The sequence below is a fragment of the Dendronephthya gigantea genome, unplaced genomic scaffold (genome assembly GCF_004324835.1).
Source record: "Dendronephthya gigantea isolate DGI-Jeju-01 unplaced genomic scaffold, DenGig_1.0 000015F, whole genome shotgun sequence".
NCBI lineage: Eukaryota > Metazoa > Cnidaria > Anthozoa > Malacalcyonacea > Nephtheidae > Dendronephthya > Dendronephthya gigantea.
In genome coordinates, this window is record NW_021163025.1 from 781578 (window position 1) to 804111 (window position 22534).

The following is a 22534-nucleotide window of genomic DNA, read 5'->3' on the forward strand; positions in this document are numbered from 1 at the left end:
AAACGTAAAGATTCCAGCCAAATCTATCACGATTGTCAGAATGATATATTTACACGAAGCCATAACGGGACAACAGTCGCGGGAAGCAATGAATTGAGATGGGGATGCATCAGACGATTCACTGACTTCACTTCCTACCCAACAACAAAAGCAACAGACCAAAAGTTTTTGTATATTGTTAAAAAAACATGGGACAAAAGGCTCCAAAACAAATCCAAATACTGTCAAAAAAAATTTAAGAAAGCCCGGTTTATCATATTGTATAAGGTAAGGAAATTCTCCAATGACTATGGAAGTAATTGCAATCCAATAAAGTATTTGTCTATTCGTATATGAACCACGGCGTATACAGCATGTCGTGTAAGGCATCGTGACTTATTGGTTGCCGCCACCAACTCACGAAACTACTTTGTTACCACAACACCGTTTAGGGCGGCATTTGTTTATATGATATTGTCAGGTTTAACGTTTCTCGACGTTATCAGGTTTTTATCTGTCGTGACCAAACCGTCGACCATTTCCATACGACTAAGGTTTAAGGTTACGTAATTTTACACTGAGGTTACCTAATTGTAACAAATTTAGATTTGCTACGAGTCACGAAATATATTATAATAATTAAATATGTACCGCAGTCCGCATAATTACAAAGGAACTAAATAAATAATGCCATGCAATGCAATGGTTCTACAGTTCTAAGGTTCTCTACGGTTCTATGGTTCTAGGTTCTACATTTCTATAGTTCTACGGTTCTATGTTCTCTGGTTCTATGGTTCTACGGTTCAAAGCAAAACTTGATAATGTTACGAATAAAAATAAATATGGATGTTATATTTAAAACAGTGTTTATAATAGATACTGAGCCTATAGACTAGGGGAAGGAAAGAAAGACCCGATAAATAGAAAATTTAGAGTGGATGTAATTTAGAGTGATTGAACAGTTGTAGCTCTTTGCTGGCTTTAAGTCCAGTGTTGAGGAAAGGTTTGTTATGTTTGATTATGAATGCTTCGTAGTTTAATACGGGGAGAATTCTCAAAGCACTCCACTTACTCCACTATGATATTCTCGCCTTTCTCAAACCACTCCATATCAAACATTTCTTTAACACTAGACTTGAAGCCAGCAAAGAACTACACATCCAAAAATCGATCAGGTTGTCGTATCAGGGGTGAACAATGCTGTGCTGCACCCTGGGAACAGTATTGTTAACAATGTTGTTGAGCCTTGTTGAATCATCAATGTTGATACAATCATGATGCAATGTTGTTGTAGTAACAAGTTGCAACAACATACAACATTGTTCACTCCTGTTTTTAACAACTTGCATCAACATGATGATTTTTACGCATGTACAACTATTCACCTAATTATATCTACTCTAAAATTTCTATTCGTCGGGTCTTTCTTCCCTTCCGTTCCCTTCCGTTCCCTTCCCTTTCCCTTCCCTTCCCTTCCCTTCCGTTCCCTTCCGTTCCGTTCCCTTCCCTTCCCTTCCCTTCCCTTCCCTTCCCTTCCCTTCCCTTCCCTTCCCTTCCCTTCCCTTCCCTTCCCCTCCCTTTCCTTTCCTTTCCTTTCCTTTCCTTTCCTTTCCTTTCCTTAATCTATAGACTATCTAACATTGTTGTAAATACTAAATATATAGCATACATATTTAGTTTTATTCGTATTTCGTTACATTATCAAGTTTTGCTTTGACTGGATTTTGTATTTGTATTTGTATTTTTGTATTTAATAAGATCCTCAGTTAGCTTAAGCTAGTTTACACGAGGTCTAATTGAAATAAATTATGTAAATAATCTACTAAAATTCTAAGTAAAACTCCTATAGATTAAACGAATAAATATATGATAAATATTTATAGCTATTTTATAATTTTAGAAAATAGAGATCTAAAACATACTATATAAACCATTCAAGCTGCTTACAGAAGACAGATTTAAACCGAGACTTACAGGCTATATTCCTTATTTCACTATCAAGATTGTTCCATATTTCAATTCCTCTAACTCTAAATGCCCGGGCTAAAAATGTTTTCTTCTTAAATTGAGGTTTCTCTAATAATAACTTATCGTTCCTACACCTTAATGAAAACCTTGTGCCATGTTCATGTAAAATTTCTAATACACGAAGATGCATATAAATTGTGGAAGGTTCATAGGTGTATAATGATTTATGTAACATCATGACAGTTTGGAGATGTATCCTTTGCCTGACAGTTAGCCAGCCTATTTCGCTAAATAAGTCTTTTCTAGAGATTTCATTAATTTTATAATTTAAAACTAATCTAGCGACCTTATTCTGAAGCTTTTGTAGATAATTTATAGAATCCTGGTTTAATACAGCACCCCATACAGTACAACAGTAGTTCAGTTTAGACAATATTAACGCTTCAGCAATCGACTTTAGAACTGTAGATGGATTAACTGGCCATCCGCCTACCTGCTGGATTTGACACACATGCTCTCTTTCTCTCTCTCTCTGAAGTCAATATGTCCTGTTTATTCGGAATTTGTTTTTTGCTTTATATACAACCGTAGAATCACAGAATCCAGAACTCAACTAATATTAATAGAACCATAGAACCTAGAACCATAGAATCTAGAACTATAGAACGAAAGAACCATAGAATCGAAGAACCATAGAACCTAGAAACTTAGGACTATAGAACCGTAGAACTATAGAACATAGAACCATAGAACCATAGAACCTAGAACCGTAGAACCATAGAACCATTGAATTGCATAGCATTATATAATTTATATTATTAGTGTCTTACAATTATGCAGTACATATTTCATTAATTATTATAATATATTTCGTGACCACTTTCGTTGGCCTTATTTTGTGAGAATTCCTATTGACTCATATATTTATTTCTTATTATCGTCGCTATTGGATTTGAAGAATGGAATAAACTCAATAAGGTAAAATCTATAGTATAGGGCTTTTTGAAACGACATGCTTCACAGCGTTTAATACGTTCGGCAAGGTTGATTAGAAATTTTGAGCCAACTGAAAGCTTAAACGACACGACGATTTAATTTACAGAATTTACACTACACTCACACGCCACGGCCAAAAGGGTACCGTACCCATTTTATTCGTGCCCTGCGTTTATAATGTAGCCTGAACACTAAAATCGGGTACGCGTACTAATTTCAGCCGTGCCGTGCCAATAAATTGCAACTGTAATAAAAATATTTGCGAACTTGTATCCTATGGTTTTCTATGCTTGTATCCAACAATTTATGAGTATTTGTTCTATTCTATGGTGGATGAAATTTTCAGAGCGATCTAAGGAAAAGTAGATTATACATTTTAGTAGCTATAATACACGTGTGAATAGTTATTTTATAAAATTTCATGTCAGTTTCAAAATGCATAGGGCAATAAAATGTCACCTGATGGTTGTGATGAAATATGTTATTTTTCTATATTCGGATTTTTGTTCCATATCAGTGTATTGTGTACCTTTACATACCAATATTAGATTCAAGTTTTTCCTGGTGTAATAAAGACATGTATCACTGACAATGGTCATCAGATTCAGCGATTACGATTTATAAACTAAAAACTATGCTTATGAGAACTTTGCTTTAGAGGCAACATTCTTCCTAACCGAGTCTTAGTGCCCAATGGACATCCAGGACATATAAAAATGAAATGTCGAAACAAAGATTCAACCAATTTAACTAAGTATTTTACTACTAATTCTATGGTAGTGATATTGTGGCTTGATCTACGAAACACCAGAGAGTGCTCAAAATCATATTCTCCGTTGATTCTATAAAGTTTACTTCTGCTTTTCAAGAGCACAAACTGCTTTGATTTACTTTTTCCTTGTTTATTTTGTAATTGCTTATAATCTCTGTCGTATTATTGGGTGGGTATTAAAATACAGCAACAATGAAAAAATTATTTGTGCACATGTTTTGAAAAATCAACCAAGATTTTTCAGAGCGAAATAAGTTCAATAAACTTGGTTTACTTCATAAGATTTAATTCACTACAAATTTGTTTTGTATAACAAGCAGTGCCTGCCACACCAATCTGGTGAATTTAAATGGTTTAATTTTGGTTTCATTTAGCTCTCTCTATATATACTGAAATTTAGTTGCCTGATGATTGCCACTCTGTGACATGAAACTCAGAGTAGCGATGCCAAATTTTAAGAAATGTGTAAATGTGTAAATATCGCTCTACTAGCTTGCAATATTGAAATATATAAATCTATTCCAAATAGACTTTTTTCGAGCACAGAGTGCTCAATACATTGAATGCAGAGCATGTTATAACAACAACAAAATCGGTCCTCTGGCAGGAATCGAACCTACACTTATGCGATGCTGGTGCAGTGCTCTTGCCACTGAGTTACAGAGGTAGCTGACAAGAGCAAGCATGAAGCATGGTTAGTGTGTATTTAAGGTGGTAATGCCATGAATAGGCTCTTCGCATAAGGGTAGGTTTAATTCCTGCCAGAGGATCAATAGTTGACTTATTTTTCTCACCTGTTCCTGGCTTGAAATGAGTTGTGTATGATTCCACTCTATTCTATTTCCATTCTATTTTATTACAAATATATTATATTAAATATTATACAAATAATGAATGTTTATGAGTGCAATGGTAAAAATATTTTCACGAGGTGAAAGATGGAATGTTCCATTCAATGAGGCGATAGCCAAGTTGAATGGAGCATTCCATCTTTCACCAAGTGAAAATATTTTTACCATTGCATGAATGAAAACATTCATTATTTGTTTTATGTAATACCAAAATAGACTGTCTCGTTTCAAAAATATAATTTATTAAAAAACATACTGAATGGATCAACAACCATAAGTGCGAGAAGCATTTTGATGGATGGTATTTACTGAAAGCATTAAGAGTGCAATGGAACAAAATGTATAGTACAATTGCACTCTGGAGAGTGCAATGGAACGCTTTCCATTGGGAAATGAGACTTTCTATTCAATATCATGTGATCGTCATCAACCAATTAAACGCTCTAAATTTAATGGGGTATTATATAATATACTAGGTTACCTGCAAGGTAGGGATTGCTGCGAGTATTTTAGGGTCCATGTAAATTGTTATATGAAATATTAGTAAACTAAATCCGCTTTAACTAATAGCAATAGCAGGTTTAAAACACGTAAAGTGAACCTCTATTGAGCATTAACTCGCTGGGGCTGTACATGAATTTATACCTGTTAGGGAGAACACTGGCAATGACGTCATTATAGGTCAACATATGCTATGTAATGTAGTTCGTATGAAAAACATCGTTGTGTAGTTCAACTGTTCAAGTTCTAACTTTTATCTCGAAATTGTTTTGAAATAGGCTGCAGGTTTATATTATGATTTCGCGAGTAAATTTGTTAAGCAAAAAGATATATGTTCAACAAAGTATTTGCTACCCAAAGGATTTGTAGATTGCAGTCGGCAAAAACGAATCGTCTGAAAATAGCCATTTTTCAATGTCATAAATACCAATTTCTACGATGTTGGATAGAGATACGAGTTGCGGCTCGTTCAAGTCAAAGTCTTTAGAAGCAGCTAGTTTTCAAAATATTTTAATATACGAATCACAACAGGAGTATTAAGAATAATAGTAATATTACGCAGAATTTTGCGCGCGTAGCGACATTTTCCACTGCAACAAAGTTGACAGCATTGTACTTTCCAGTTTCCGCGCGGAAAATATTATTCGGGCAAAATGATTCCGCCTAGCGAAAATACAGGCCCTAAGCAGTAGCGCATGTTTAACAAAATAGAACATTTTTTGGTAACATGGATATTTGTTTTTGGAATATGTTATTTGTCTTGTATGAGTCCACGTAAATGTTTAGCTTCATGTAAATAGTGACAAAACATCATTTGATACTTTGATTTTGAACTTTGAACGCACTCGAGAAGACGTGTAATCAGAAACCAGCACTAAATAACAAAAATATTTAGGCATTTAGCTCATTGTAAAATAGGAATTAATCTCGGACGTCACTATACTTACCCGTGTGGATGGTTAGGTGCAGACTTGGCCACTACCGTGACACTATCAGTTACTTGGATTCAGGTCCGCATTACGTGAGTCTGCTTAAGGCCCTCACCCACTCATCGCAAAAACTTACTCGCAAGCTCGCTGCGATTAGTTTCGTCCAATCACAATGCTTGTCAGTCTATTTCAATTAGATGCAAGAACTCGCAGCGATCTTGCGAGTTGATTTTACGATGAGTGGAAAAGAGGCCTTAGTCCGGACCTGACCACCAACGGTGGAATTTCACCAAATTTCACCACTCCAAGTAACGTAATCTTATTTTTCCTCTACCTCTCCGAACCATCCGCACGATTTCACAAGACCGTAGAATTATCGACCGACGCCGTCGTTATGCGACCTAGCCTCGCCAGGCGTCTACGGGGACGAGGGCCCGGTGCCAAGACCGGCGCTGGCAAAGGGAACAACCCTAGATGCGACGTTAAGCGCTATGATTCCATTAGCAAAGGGATCACATCCCAATGCGAAGCCACGCTGGTGAGATTCAATTAGCAGGGGACCACACCCCACTGCTAAGCAACGCTGCTATGATTCAATTAGCCCAGGGACCACGCCCTGCTGCCAAGCCTCGCTGGTCAGATTGAATTAGCAAGGGATCGCACCCCACTGCTAAGCAACGCTGCTATGATTCAATTAGCCCAGGGACCACGCCCTGCTGCCAAGCCTCGCTGGTCCGATTGAATTAGCAGGGGATCACACCCCACTGCTAAGCAACGCTGCTATGCTTCACTTAGCCCAGGGACCACGCTCTGCTGCTAAGTCTCGCTGGTAAGATTGAATTAGCAAGGGACCACCCCCCACTGCTAAGCAACGCTACTATGATTCGATTAGCACAGGAACCACGCCCCGCTGCTAAGCAACGCTGGTAAGATTCAATTAGCAGGGGACACAGGAACCACGCCCCGCTGCTAAGCAACGCTGGTAAGATTCAATTAGCAGGGGACCGCACCCCACTGCTAAGCAACGCTGCGATGCTTCAATTAGCAAGGGACCGCCCCCCAATGCTAAGCCACGCTTAGAAAAAGAAAACAAAACAAAAAAAAACAACCAAAGTACAAACATAGACCACATCCAATACACAAGGCAACATGCAGAGATTTATTTGACAAGTACACCTGACATCATTATGTGACACTATTAACCATGCGCGCCGGGACCGTTTCTAAAAGCTGGGTAGGTGTCTGTATATACAACTGGTAAGCATTGCTGAACCACCGCCCTAATGTTTTGATGAGATGGTCAGGAATACCCGCGCTGCCGCCGCCGAGGTTGCCGCCCCGATACGAAAGCTATGGCCTGAAAAGTTCCCTTCTGATCCCGCGCGGGCGGCCGCGGTTCTGAGCCAGGCTGTCAAAGTCGTCCGAGTCAGTGGCAGACCCGTTGTATGGCGAAATAGCGGTCCACCGTCCCCACCCCGCCGGTGAAGGTAGCGCAGCAGTGCACGGACTGCGCAGACTTCTTTTCCCGAGATGCCCAGACGGATGGTGTGGCCCTGGCGAAATGGGTCCGTTTTAGAGCACTTGATGCGAAGAAAGACTACCTGCGGCTGCTTATGATGGTCAACCTGAACGTCCTCTACAGCCAGATTCACACGCGCGTCGAACGAGCTGTTCGCTGTCGTAAATTCGCCAGAGCGCAAGAAACCGAAAAAGCCGGTGCAACAGGCCGCCCAAAACAATATATCGTCGTACCGGTCGAGATCCAGCACCGCCCGAATGCGAGAAAGCACCGGCAACGTAATTAGAAGTCTTTCACGTTTCGAGATGCCCTGGGAGCGCTTAATTCCCCCCAATACCCTTTCCAATCGCAGGCAGTTAGCAAGCGGGTTCGCGAGGCCGTGTTCGATGTGGAGGGAACGTATCCCAGCTAGACAAACCTTTATCGATGCTGCCTTGATGGTTTTTGACAGATAGGTGGCAAACAATATTAGTGTCCATTCAGACGCCGGCAGGGGAGAACCATTCGGGTTGAGGCGTTGGCTCCAATGGCAGAACTCGAGAAATTTACGCTGAGCGGAATCATATGTACGCCTGGTGGTACTGGCGATGCCCTGAAACATGAGAGCTCGAGCGTTTTGATTTAGTTCGGCGAGCTCAGACGAGCTAGCAAGGTTGGCGGGATCGCGACGGGATCTTGACGGGAGTGTGGTGCCAGCTGACGAAATACCTGCATATTAAACCGAGAGAGGGCATCAGCAATACCGTTTTCCTTTCCCGGGACATGTGCCGCGGTGACTTTAAACTTATGTTGCGCTGCGCAGAGGAACAGCTCGCGTAACAGCCGCATGAGACCGCTGTCCCTAGACGTTCCGGACGAAATAACCGCCACAACGCTCTGATTGTCACAACAAAATTGGATACGACGCCGACGCCAATGCTCGCCCCAAATATAGCAGGCAATGACTATAGGGAATAGCTCTTTATATGCAATACTGAGCGAACGCTGGGCATCGGACCACGAGCCGTTAAACCATTCTCCGGCGTGAAACGCACCGTACCCGATACTACCGGATGCGTCCGTGGACAAGAAAAGGTCCGCGACTGGGGCCCAATCAGGTAAATCAAAAAAATAGACACCGTCCCACGAAGGCAATAAGGAGCGCCACCACTCTATATCGCGTTTGCACTCTCTGTTTAGGCGAATAAACCGAGACTGCTTGCTGGAGTGACCTTTTAACAAGTCCAGCAGACGGCGCACAAATGTCCGACCCTGGGGAACTACCGAGCAGGCGTGGTTAAGTTTGCCCACCAAGGACTGGAGTTCTTTCAATTTACATGTGCGTTTATTGGCCCATTCGTGAAGCATGGTAACAATCTCAGCGCGTTTGCCGGCGGGGAGGCTCGCGGTCATCTTAAGCGAATCTAACTCGATCCCAAGAAACGTGAGGCAGGTTGTAGGGCCGATACATTTTTCCGGCGATAGGGGGATGCCAATTTCTTTGGCTGCTTGGTCAATCGCGCGAAGACGCTCCGCACACGTGTCAGAGGCCGGTGGCCCTAAAGTGAAATAATCGTCCAGGTAGTGCAACAAGTCACTAGTGTTCCACTTAGTAACTAAACACCAATGAAATAAATCAGCCACGCTGTTAAGAATACCTGGGGCTGAACGCAGGCCAAAGGGTAATGCCAAGTCCACGTAATAACTCCCTTGCCAAAACATGCCCAATAAGTGACGATCGGACGGATGCACAGGGATTATGCGGTACGCGCTTTTTATGTCTACTTTGCCCATAAGTGCCCCGCGTCTGGTGTTGACAATGAGCGCGATAGCATCTGACACCTTACTATAAGTCAGAGAGAATTCCTCTTTGTGAATTCCATCATTCACGCTATGGCCGAAGGGAAATGACAAATCGAGGATTAGTCGCCACCCCCCGTCTTTTTTGGGAATGACGCCAAAGCGACTGACTTGCAAATTAGGCAAGGGGGGTACAGGAGTAGGACCAAATACGCGACCGAGCGAAACTTCTTTAGCCACATATTCATCAATCACCGAGGGATGTTCCCGCGCTGATGGGCAATTTGACTTTGCTGGTTTTAGTTTGGTAGATTCGGAGTGGAACCCGAGCCGAAACCCGTCCCGTAAACCACTTAAAACATAATCCACTTTCGCTTTATCCGGATGACCGCATAATTGTATGGAAAAATTGTCTACATTAATAGGAGTTACCGAGGACACACAAGGAAGAGTAAAAATGTAATTTAATACACAACCGGACGAAGAACTATTGTTATTGATTATGCTGTCTCTAATCTCTTCTTGCCTGGCGCCGGCGAGTTGATTCTTCGCCAGGACTACGCCCTCGTTTCCGAGGGGATTCTTGGCAATGGATCCGTCGATGCGCACCGCCGCATCCCACTCGATCACATTTGTGGTGAAATCTACAGAACTCGCGGGGACTACTGCACGCCCCTGAGTTCCATGATTTGCAAGCGATAGGCGAGTTTTGGTCCCCCCGAGGTTCCCGAAATCTAGAGACCGAAGGCGGCGTTGATTGTGCCGAGACCGCAGTATGGTAATGGTATAGATCCGAATGAATCTGATTCCAATTCGTTGAATTGGACGCCGCGGCGTGTAGGCGAAACCCTCGATCATAATTCAGCCAGCACCGTCCGGGGAACTGTTTAGCCATGCGAATGATCAAGGCCATATAGGAGAGTAAATCACGCGCCCTGTCAGGTCTGGCCGAGGTTATCACAGTGATATAACTAACTATTAAAGCACTCGACCCACGTCAAAATATCGCGAAGTTCGTTTTTCTTGCGCGATGTACTGGTAGGGACAATCGAGCGGCCATCAATAACAAAGGATGGTACTTCGTTTAATGGGGCTTCGCGGTTCTCTGGGATAAGTTCGGACAGTTCGACAAACTTATTGGCCAAAATTTGAGTCACAAGTTTCGCTGGGATGGGAGGACGCCCCGGACCCAAAATAAAGGCATGATTGAGCCCACCAACCGGTCCCACCGAGGTTAGTGTGGTAGCGGGTAACGACTGAGTGGGTTCAGTCAATGCTGCCGTGTTCGTATCCACGAAACTAGCGCTGGATTGTGTAGCCGACGCTGACCCAGCAATCCCCAGAAAGAAAGGAGCAGTTAACATACCTTGATTCGTGCTCGACGCACTTACCACGGGAAGCCTTGAACTCGTGGGTATATCGCCCAATTGTTCCAGTGCAGAGACTTCGTCCTCTTTCGCGGCGAGCGATTTCGCGATTGCCTCTGCGACCACGTGCTGTAAGCCAGCGCAAAACTCCGGCGAGTTAAATGCCGCGGCCCAATTCACAGATGGGGACGATTCCCCATGTTCTTCGCGTGAATCTCTTTCTGACGCCATTGCTATTTCCAAGTTTTATGCGGCAACACCAACAATCACCAAAAAAAAAAAAAAATTCTAACTAGCGGACTACTTCTCTTGCTGGCGATACATACGCTAATGGCTTCCTTGCGTGCTCATCCCTCGCTATATCCGCGCCTTCTTGAGTTATGAGCCCCGTCCCAGGCCCTTCGCCGCTCTTTTGCCCAGTCCGCGCGCAGTTCCTACGATATTAACCTTGGTTACTGCGTAACCTCATTAAAAATATATACCTATGCTTTAAAATAAAACAGGTCAAACATTGCACGAATCTGAATAATTCAGTCAGGCAATTTAGACGATCAATTGAATATTTTATCTGTGACTGTGTCATGTTAACACGACTCGCAAGCGTCAAGCTGCATACTTGAAACATCACTTGATGCAAAATATGGAAATAAGCAAAAGAATACAAATGCCAATGGATAAAAAGACTTCTGTATGTAAGACTTGATTTGCTTCACAGCACTGACGGCTCAACTGCTCAAGCAAAGCGAATTTGCCGTTAGCACATTGGATAGTATATATTGGATAGTATATATGTATAGTGTATCGTATATAAACAGTATGAATTTAGCTGCGATCGATTGTATATGCTTTTAGCGTTTCATAAATATATAGAAGTTAAATTTGTAATCAACTGTAAACGTAACATATGAACGAAAGACAAAATATCTTAACTTAAATAGTCAAAATAGATCAGAAGCTTTAAAATTTGACAAAAATTTGAAGATCCTGTCCGTCGAAATCAAAAAGTACATGGATATGAGCGAGTTTAAAATTTGTGTTCTGCGCATAAAAAACGCGCACGACCACAATTCCTTGCGCTAAATAAAATTTAGTTCAGAACCCCCTTTCTGCACAAATTAGACTGCTGCTACGCTCGCTCGCTTCAGGCTCGCTCGCTCCGCAGCAATTATGTGCAATGTCCTCAACCGCTTTATTGGCTAAAACAATTTTGAACAAAAAAGTTATTGTGTGCAGTGCATCATATTTTTGGTCTACAGTTTGTACCAAAAGAGAATCTAGTCACTGAAATTCTTTAGGTAATAATATGTGATGAAAACACACCTTATTTACACTGAAAGAGATTAATCATAAGATATTTATTCGAGGTTGTACATATCCCATAATTATTCGAAGCAATAATACTTGGATGGGATAAAACATAGGTATGGTGAATCAATTAAAGTAATTCGCCTGGTTGAGAAGTTCAAAAATAGTTTTTGTCGAACTATTAACCATCAATCGTCCAGGTAGCGTTTTTAGGACCAAATTTAGAGTGACAAAAATACACATAAAGACGCCAAGTGAATAAGCCCGAGAAAGACCATTGGCATTATATAAAAGCGGATCTTTTAGAATTCAACCGCTTTGGCTAATATGTTCCAAACGTTTTTTGTAGTGTAAGGGAAGAGCTAAAATATATTAAAGTGCTGAAATATATTTTCTTTAGAAAAACCAGGGATAATATGTTTGGTGAAAATTTGATCAAAAAAGTTTGAAAAAGGACTGAAAAAGTGTGTAATCGAACAGCAACTCTGCTTGAGAAGTAAAGATAAATAGTTATGAATGTTTTCAGTGAATGTTTGTATCATCAAATGGAACTAATTATTAAAAAAACTGTTATTCTCTGCGAGTTAAAGTTATATAACGCCAAAAACTCAAAATGTCTTGCAGCGTATTTTGTCAAGATTTTAAAATTCAAACGCAAATTTAGAAGTATTCTTTGAAATTTGTCCTATATTGTTATTCTACGAATATGCAAACGTTCTGCTCGCCAGTTGACAAACAATAAAAAAGCAGCTGTGACAACGTTTCACTTTGGCAAACACAATTTGACATTGACAATTCGGGACAAATATTGCAATCGACAAGGCTATTAACTCAAATCGCACTTACAAAACGACGATTTTAATATTGCTTTTAAAAACAACACGAACATTTAAACCCAACAAAACAAACAACTTACCGTTAATCTCCAAAATTTTAGTCCAAAAATGAGGATAATCCCATCCAGTTTCAGAAAAAAGAATCAATTTTTCAACTTTCGAACAGCGTTTTCTCTATACTTTTGTATTGAAATTTGGCGGAAGGAGCTTACGCCACACACAGATTAGCTATATACAGACACAGATATGAAACTTCTGTGTTTTTGCTGATTATACTTCACACTCTCCGGTCGAAATATATGGAATACATATGGTATAACATACCCAATCAGCGAAGGAACCACAAATATATTTTAAATATATGTATTCCATACTTCGCGGCGCTGGTATAATTAAAATTGTTTCGTGTCCCACGCGCAGCCAGCGCGTGATGACATCCGGCGAGCTTAATTGGCAAGTGTCAGGAGGGAATTTAACGAGTAAAACCGTTTAAAACGCCGTTTTTAAGACGAAAAATCGCTTTTTTGAAAAACCCGCGCTACCTATGGCTAATTCTGGAATAAATTCTTAAAGAGAATCGGTATATGTATCCTTAATTAATTGTGGAAAGGCAATTGAGCATATCTATAGCTCAAAATTGACTTTCGAAAGTCAAAAAAGCTGGTCCAATTGATGCCGAATTAATTATATTTGCATTGGCACTATATATGTACTCTGGCTGAATTCTTTGCAATGAAGTCCCATATTTACGCGTAAATATTATTTATTTGAATTTTTCAAGTTGCTAACCGTCTTTTAAATCTGTTTTTTTTTAAATAATATCAAAGCATAGGGTGTTTGATTGCTTATTTTAAACCCGAAACTCAAAACATAATATGGCCATGTCTTTATTTTTTTGTCTTCAGAATTCCGCTAAAAAGACTCTTGTATGGTCATAATAGTCGCGCATGAGCAGCAATTTTTAAACTTTGTGTGAAAAATAGTCCATGACAAGGGTGAGAAGTTGTTGCCAACATTGCATGGTCCTCACACTCTAAAAAGACTAAAAAGAGGGTTGAACGGTGAAATAGATCTTTATACATTTTCTACTTTTTCAATTAAATTTCTCAAATAACCATCCTGTGGTGGTGTGTGACTATTCTTTAGTGAATGTTCCAAACAAAATTGCCTCATTGGTAAAACTTTAGATAACATGAACAAGAGTGCAGAACCGATGATAGTTTCGCTCTATCTAAAAATATGATATTCAGCATGCACTCTCTGGTATTTTGTTGACCAAAATTCGTTTTCCGTTTCGAGCGGAATTTTTCTGGTGTGTAAATGCAGCTTAATAAAACAATTAGATTTGACATTAACATTTTGTTCTAGCTCCATAAGACCACAGTGATTTGAAGCTCTGCAGACAAAGATGGCTCGGGCGACTCGGGAGGAGATAAAGTCGAGAAAAATAAGCGGTAAAAACTAATCAATTCTTTAACTACAACCACCAAATTACTTAACCATATATATATATATATATATATATATATATATATATATATATATATATATATATATATATATATATATATATATATATATATATATTTATATATATTTAATCGCCTGAAGATCGATACAATCGTGAAACCCTAAATAGCGATAAATATATAAGATTGTATTACTAAAAGTAAAATTAGTAAAATAGTAATACAATCTTATATATTTATCGCTATTCAGGGTTTCACGATTGTATCGATCTTCAGGCGATTGAATTCAGTTGCGTGATCAACGATCTGCTGACCTACACTGGTCAATGTTTACACAGACTAAATAATATATATCTATTATTTACTCTTTGTGGTTACAGCGTTTACTATCAATGTCAGAGTAAAAAAATAGATACATTTTTAGATCATTAATAGATACTATTTTTTATTGAGCTTATTGAGCTATATTAAAATTCTTAGTGGCTTCAACTTTTGGCCGAGAGCCAATTTTAATATAGCTCAGTGAACTTGATGTATAGGAATTAATATGGCGTTTTCTTGTACAAGCTTTTTTTCAGGGCGCGAGAGCGAAGTGCCCAACTGCGCATGCTCGACAAGCGCCTAAACTGCCTAAAAAGGCTTGGATTTTGTGGTAAACGTAACACCGCGGAAAAACGTCTGCGCACGCGTCAACTCTGCCTGTAAGTGAGATTAAAAAGAATTAAAAAGCGGTTCCGAACGTTTCCGAAGGCTAAAAATGGCGGTAAAAAGGAGTGATTTAATTCGTGTCTTCAAATCCATATTTCGAGGGCATAAATAAACACTGCAATTTAAAAACTAAGAGAAAAAACGTCCAGAGAGTCCTAGAAGTGGCATCCTACAAAAACACCTGTAAAAGGTGACTGTTAACAAATTTTTCGTCTCAAACATTTTGTTTATCAAATAAGCAACGACAGTTTCCGAACTTTTAATTGAGACACGTTTTATTAAAAAAAAATATGTCGCCAGATACGAGACGTTTGCGTGTTCTCAATGGTTGAAAATTAAGATGTATTTTACAATTTAAATATATTAGAAAGCTTAACTTTCTACGGGTTTTCTTAACTTTTAGGTTTAAACTTTTGTTTTCGAAAAATATTCTAAAGCCACCCCGTAAAAAAAGGAAAATTTACCGTGAATTCCAGTTCGTTCGATACTCTAAATACTAGAAGGCTTTTAATTTATGTTCTGTCTGGCCGTCTTGTATATTTTTGCCTTTTCTTAACTTATATTTTATCAAATAACGGGCATGTTTTGTTCCAAAAGTTGATATTTAGATTTACCATCATATTTTGATATTTCGGCGCGTGCGCAGACATTTTTCCGCGGTGTTGGTAAACGTCTGCTCTTTAAGATAAATTACAGAATTGTTTATACTTCAATCTCAGGCACCTGCCGAGCATGCGCCCTAACGAGAAATTTCGAGTCAAAAAGCCAGTCTTGTGACTTCATACTGAAGCTATTAGTTGGGGTTTTTAATTTTAGTATCACTGGTAAATTGTGAATTAAATATTAATTTTGAATTTGATAAAAAAATGGCAGAGGCGAAACTAACGCATCGGGCAGAACAGAATAGATGAATATTCACGCTAGTTTCGACCCTGAAAACAGCGCAACTTCTATAATCTTAAATTTGTGCAGCGGTTGCAGCGGAACAGAAACCGATACCGTCGCCATTATCGCTACTCTGGTTTTGAATATTCAAAGTAATCAGCACACAAAGATTACATTCACGAACCAACGTTTCAACACTCCGGTCTGTGTCTTAATCAGGGGTGATCTGATATTGAAATTTTTATCCTTATATTATGTTGCAAGCAGCTTCCGCCATAAATAGAAATGCCTGGCAAAATGCAAATAGTCTTTCTTCTGTATATTTTAGTATACATTTATTGACCCATGCATGTGTTAAATAAAAAAAAATTGGAAGCAATTAAAATTTTCCGCGCGTAAAAAACGCGTAAGTGAAACAAACCATTACCATTGCATGCGTGCATGGAATGGTTATAAAGTCATTGCCACTAAGAGTAATGTTACACCTAACAATTTTCAACATCAACTGCCGACGTAACAATAAGTAAAAATTTGAACAACAGTGCTATGTGAATTAAAACAGTTCATAAACTTTCAACTCGTTTCTGCAACAATTTCTGCATGCTCATACTTTATATACCATACACGGCCAAAAATTGATCAGGTTGTCGCATCAGGGTTGAACAATGCTGTAACAAGTTGCAACAACATTGATGATTCAACAAGCTTCAACAACATTGTTAACAATACTTTTCACAAGGTGCAGCACAGCATTGTTCACTCCTGTTTTTAACAACTTGCATCAACATGATGATTTTTACGCATGTATATACCATATTCGACGCGTAAACCTTTTTGAAAACATTGCTGCGTTGTGAGTTGAAGTTGAAAGTTGCTGTTATGGACAAAGGACGTTGTTTAGAAACCTGGCATATTACTGTGAGTTATTATGCCCTAAAGTGGGGTCTTGATTGTAGATTGTAATCTTTGGGTGATGATTACTTTTATTATTAAAAACCAGAGTAACGATAATAGCGATAGAATAGTAAGGGTTTTATACATACCCCCTTTGACTCTGGCAGAAACTCTCTTGTAAAACAAATTTAACTTATCTTTAAAAACAGATGTTGGTAGAGACCCAAGAGCAAGTGGGTACATCAATATCTGTGAAAAAGAGGAAATCTGATCATAATGGATCGTGGATCTGATCATAATTTGCAAAGTGACGGAACTACTCTTCATAGTGCGGTACTGACTGGTTCATTAGAGGAAGTTAGACGTTTGGTTGAAAATTGTGACGCTGATATAAATTGTACTGTTGAATCTGGTGAAACAGTTTTGCATTATGCTGTTTCTGTTGGTGTACTAGACATTGTCGAATATTTCCTTGAAAACGGCGTTTGTGTACATGGAAAAGGTACTTACGGTAGAACGGCTCTGCACGTTGCTGTCGAAAAACGTATGCTTGGCATAGTAAAATGCTTAGTTGAACATGGAGCCGAAGTAAACGGAAAGGATACTGACGGTATGACAGTTCTTCACATTGCTGTTGCCACAGGTTCTTTACGCATTGTCAAATATTTAGTTGAAAAAGATGCTGATGTAAATAGTAAGAATACTGACGGTAGGACAGTCTTGCACATTGCTGTTGCTGCAGGTCATTCAGACATTGTTAAGTATTTAGTTGAAGAAGGTTCTGATGTAAATGCCAAGAATAATCGTGGGAAGACAGTTTTGGAAGTTGCTGCTATCAAAGGTGCACTAGATATTGTAAAATATTTAGTTGAAAACGGTGTTAAGGTGAAAACAGGCAATGATAATTGGGGGAACGCAGCACTGCACGCTGCTGTTCTTTTTCTTCACTCTGACATTGCCGAATATTTAGTGAAACAGGGTGTTGATGTAAACAGCAAGGATACTGAAGGGAGGACAGTTCTTCACACTGCGGTTGCTCAAGGTAAACTTGACATTGTGAAATATTTAGTGAAACAAGGTGCTGACGTAAATGGAAGAGATATTAAGAAGAGAACTGTTCTGCACGTTGCTATTGCTCAAGGTAACGTTAAAACTCTCAAATATTTGGTTAAAAAAGGTGCTGATGTAAATGGAAGGGATTGTGACGGTATGACAGTTCTGCGCACTGCTGTTGCTCAAAATGAAATGCAATTTGTAAAATATTTAGTTGAACATGGAGCCGAAGTAAATGGAGAGGATACTGACGGTATGACAGTTCTTCACATTGCTGTTGGCACAGGTTCTTTACGCATTGTCAAATATTTAGTTGAAAAACATGCTGATGTAAATGGTAAGAATACTGACGGTAGGACAGTCTTGCACATTGCTGTTGCTGCAGGTCGTTTAGACATTGTTAAGTATTTAGTTAAACAAGGTTCTGATGTAAATGCCAAGAATAATCGTGGAAAGACGGTTTTGGAGGTCGCTGCTATCAAAGGTGCACTAGATATTGTAAAATATTTGGTTCAAAACGGTGTTAAGGTAACAGGCAATGATAATTGGGGGAACGCAGCATTGCACGCTGCTGTTCTTTTTCTTCACTCTGACATTGCCGATTATTTAGTGGAACAGGGTGTTGATGTAAACAGCAAGGATACTGAAGGGAGGACAGTTCTTCACACTGCGGTTGCTCAAGGTAAACTTGACATTGTGAAATATTTAGTGAAACAAGGTGCTGATTTAAACAGCAAGGATACCGACGGAAGGACAGTTCTTTACCCTGCGGTTGCTCAAGGTGAACTTGGCATTGTGAAATATTTAGTTGGACTTGGTGCTGACGTAAATGGAAGAGATATTAAGAAGAAAACTGTTCTGCACGTTGCTATTGCTCAAGGAAAAGTTAACACTGCCGCATATTTGGTTAAAAAAGGTGCAGACGTAAATGGAGAGGATGCTGACGGGATGACTGTTCTGTGCATTGCTGTTGCTCAAGGTCAAATTGACATTGTGAAATGCTTAGTTGAACATGGTGCCAACGTAAATGGAAAGGATACTGATGGTATGACAGTTCTTCATATTGCTGTTGCCACAGGTTCTTTACGCATTGTCAAATGTTTAGTTGATAATCGTGCTGATGTAAATGGTAAGAATACTGACGGTAGGACAGTTTTGCACATTGCTGTTGCTGCAGGTCATTCAGACATTGTTAAGTATTTAGTTGAACAAGGTTCTGATGTAAATGCCAAGAATAATCGTGGGAAGACAGTTTTGGAGGTCGCTGCTATCAAAGGTGCACTAGATATTGTAAAATATTTAGTTGAAAACGGTGTTAAGGTAACAGGCAATGATAATTGGGGGAACGCAGCATTGCACGCTGCTGTTCTTTTTCTTTACTCTGACATTGCCGAATATTTAGTGGAACAGGGTGTTGATGTAAAAAGCAAGGATACTAAAGGGAGGACAGTTCTTCACACTGCGGTTGCTCAAGGTCAACTTAAAATTGTCAAATATTTAGTTGAACAGGAACAGGGTGTTGATGTAAACAGTAAGGATAATGAAGGGAGGACAGTTCTTCACATTGCAGTTGCTCAAGATAAACTTGACATTGTCAAATATTTAGTTGAGCGAGGTGCTGACGTAAATGGAGAGAATAGTCTCGGGGAAACAGTCCTGCAAACTGCTATTGTTAAAGGTGCACCAGACATTATCGAATATTTAGTTAAAATGGATGCAGATGTAACTCTTGAAAGTCTTAGAGATGACATCGTGAAGATGGCTGTTGTAGAAAATGCTGTAGACTTGCTCCATTTTTTGATTGAAAAGAACATCGCTGTTGGAAAATCAGGACCATTCCTCGTTGAAGGAATAAAAATGAGTCCTCTGGAATATAGTATTCATCTTGGCCGCGATGAGATTACAACTATACTTAAAAATAAAATCTCCGTGAAACATCGTGAGAAAATTCAAATGTTGAAAGTAATGAATTGCAACCAGTTGAAAGGGGTAATAGTTTACAATTTTTTATATGTGAGATTATTTTAGGGCGAGCGCGACCTTTAATATAATGAGACCGAGAGTACTTCAACATGATTTATTCAGTTGAACTGAACCAACCCCTCGTTGATTCTGATGCAGGGTACTCACTATTAAACCTATTAACAAATACCCTAATACTCCGCTCTAGCCGATCCTCCCAAAATGGACTTTCTCCATAGCGTAGTGGTAAGAGTACTACCGCACTGGCGCTTTTGACTAAATTAGTAATATGTGCAATATAATATGTTTCAGGGCCTTTTTTCTCCTAATTTGCCATACGATGATTATGGTAAATAAACCAAAAAAGTGCATAACCAAAAAATCCGAAAGGTATACGATTGTATTCAGTGTATTCTAAAAGTTCACCCATACTCAAACTGATTACGTGGGTGATCTCAATCTCCTAATAATGATTCCATTACGGTATCTCCAGTCGATCGATCGATTGATTTTCATTGCTTTACCTTAAATACTTCCAAGGAATAAGAAAGGACCATCTCATTCATTGATAATAACACAATTTCTATGTTATTACAATTTCTAACTTCTGGCGTTTACCTTCCCTCGTAAATATATTACCTAACGTAATACATGCTTTTTCCATTAGAATGCTGTACCACTGCAGACATTTGTGGCGAAGAATCAATTAAAAATTGGCGCTGGTGGTTTTTCGTGTGTCTATGTCGGTCTGATGAAGGATGGAAGTGAAGTTGCTGTTAAGAGAATTTTGGTGCAAAGTGAGGACGAAACAGTCGAAAACGAAAAGGAAATTATGACTCTTATTATGAAGACAGACAACTCTCCTTTTATAGTGAACTATCGTCATTTTCACCGTGACGATACCTTCATGTATCTTATTGTTGATCTTTGCGAAGAAACCTTGAGGGAACTTGTTCATGCATGCAGTATTGAATATCTACAAGAGGAAGGTCCACGAATGATTTGGGAAATTCTATCTGGACTTGAATTTCTTCACGGTAAAGGAATATTGCACAGAGATCTAAAACCATCAAACGTCCTGGTTGATATACATGGCCACATAAAATTGGCAGACTTTGGGGTTAGCCGTATTCTACATGACGACGAAACGACAATTGAAACAGATGCTAGAGGTACTCGTGGATGGGTGCCGCCTGAAGTAATTTGTGGAATAGTAAGAAGGGAAAAAGGTCGTTTCAAAAGGAAATCGGATGTCCAGGTGGCAGGTATGATTTCGTTTTTCATCTTAACTAAAGGTGAACATCCTTTTGGCTCCGAGTTGGAACGAATGAAAAATATTTTAGAAGGAAATTATGTCAATTTAAATAAACTGGATAATTGCGAAGCTCAAACGTTTGTGATGTGGCTGATTAATCACAAGATCGATGATAGACCTTATGCAGATGAAGCACTAAGACATTCTTTCATAAACCGAGACTGATACAATTCAAAATAAAGTTTGAATTTGGCCACATGCGGACAATTCAAATGCAAGATTTAAACTTTCCAAGTAACCTACTTAGTTTCCAAAATACAAAAGAGTGCAGTTCCAATCTTAGTTGTAAGCGTGTTTGTTAAAGCTTGGTAGATTTACCAATTGAGTGTTGATGTATATTGAATGTAAAATGGAAATCATTATCATAGTGTTTTCATCATTTTTAATATGTTAATTCAATAGTTTTTATAACAGGGATTACATTCTGTCCATTGCCTCTGCATTTTCATAACATGGGCGTTTTGATTTTTTATAAAATGCTCATTTTTTTCTGTGCAGTAACTCAAGTTCATACTGATTTAGATGTTGAGCAATTCAATATTGTGTTAAATATGCAGACAATTAATCATATTTTGAGAAATACAGCTGTAAACAAAATCTAAACACTGTCAAGTCACTGTTTACATTATGGACCATAACTTTCCCTTAAACAGAAAATCTAATGGTTCTAGATAATCTATGGTTTTAACAAACAGATTTCAATAACTTCTTACTGAAACTATACCATTAAGAAGATCTTCATTGGGGTTTAGTTCTAATATTATTTCACACTCTTTACGCCCATAAAATCATCCAGAAAGTTTCCAAACAGTTTAGGATCTCCAGGCATTAATCCTTTGAGGCAGGAAAGGTTTTTCTTTTCAAGAACATCTTTTAAGTCATCACAAATGCAATAAACTAAATGTTCGTCTTTTGCCAGTTGTCTGGCGAGTTCAAATTGATGGTTGTCCATTAGTTTCTCGTTCACAACAACAATCAGTGGCTTGCACAGCTCCAATGACTCTGTTATGCAACCAGCTCCTTGAGAATTAAAAATGTAGAAAAACAATAAAGATTTATATTTAGAACTTGGAGATTATTCATTATTATCGACTGATCGTGGATATAAATACTAAAGGTTATGGTAATTCTAGAAATTTCAGAACATTTTCAGGAAATATACCTGCGTGGCTAATAATTAACGATGCTCTACTCATATCATCTTTCAGCGAATCCTTGTAACGGTAAAACTCCAACGCAAAGCTCTTTTTCTCGAAGCATTCCGGCTCATATTTCCCTCTTCCTATTTGAACCACAAGTTTGGTGTATCCTAAACGTTCGAGCACATTGAGAACTGGCTTGCTCGTTAAAGTTTCCACGAGACGATCAAAACTTGTGCTCCCTACCGTCGCAAAAACTATATTTTCGTCCGCCATATTGAATTAGGAAATATAGTCCTTTAGAAAA

At 39.0% G+C, this 22534-nt stretch overlaps 2 protein-coding genes across 3 annotated transcripts; one reads left to right on the plus strand and one right to left on the minus strand.

Annotated features, from left to right (window-relative positions):
* The first annotated feature begins 2836 nt into the window (after positions 1-2836).
* LOC114520019 (serine/threonine-protein phosphatase 6 regulatory ankyrin repeat subunit B-like) lies at positions 2837-21532 on the plus strand. Of its 2 annotated transcripts, XM_028540215.1 has the most exons (5): positions 2837-2925; positions 14171-14256; positions 16968-17836; positions 18530-19800; positions 20441-21532. In XM_028540215.1, the coding sequence occupies exons 3-5, from the start codon at positions 17035-17037 to the stop codon at positions 21251-21253; spliced, it is 2886 nt and encodes a 961-aa protein (XP_028396016.1). In that variant the 5' UTR covers positions 2837-2925; positions 14171-14256; positions 16968-17034; the 3' UTR covers positions 21254-21532. The 2 variants fall into 2 exon arrangements, with proteins under 2 accessions (XP_028396016.1, XP_028396015.1); XM_028540214.1 differs by having other exon boundaries at positions 16968-19800.
* Positions 21460-22503, minus strand: LOC114520020 (UDP-N-acetylglucosamine transferase subunit ALG13 homolog). The gene is made up of 2 exons (XM_028540216.1): positions 22251-22503; positions 21460-22108 (listed from the first exon to the last, which is right to left on the minus strand). The coding sequence occupies exons 1-2, from the start codon at positions 22501-22503 to the stop codon at positions 21849-21851; spliced, it is 513 nt and encodes a 170-aa protein (XP_028396017.1). The 3' UTR covers positions 21460-21848.
* Positions 22504-22534: the final 31 nt, after the last annotated feature.

Coding starts and splice junctions, on each gene's coding strand:
- LOC114520019 (XM_028540214.1), top strand. CDS start 17,035: ATGGATCGTGGATCTGATCATAATTTGCAAAGTGACGGAACTACTCTT. Junction 19,801..20,440: donor ATTGCAACCAGTTGAAAGGG/GTAATAGTTTAC, acceptor TTTTTCCATTAG/AATGCTGTACCACTGCAGAC.
- LOC114520020 (XM_028540216.1), bottom strand. CDS start 22,503: ATGGCGGACGAAAATATAGTTTTTGCGACGGTAGGGAGCACAAGTTTT. Junction 22,109..22,250: donor GTTAATTATTAGCCACGCAG/GTATATTTCCTG, acceptor TTAATTCTCAAG/GAGCTGGTTGCATAACAGAG.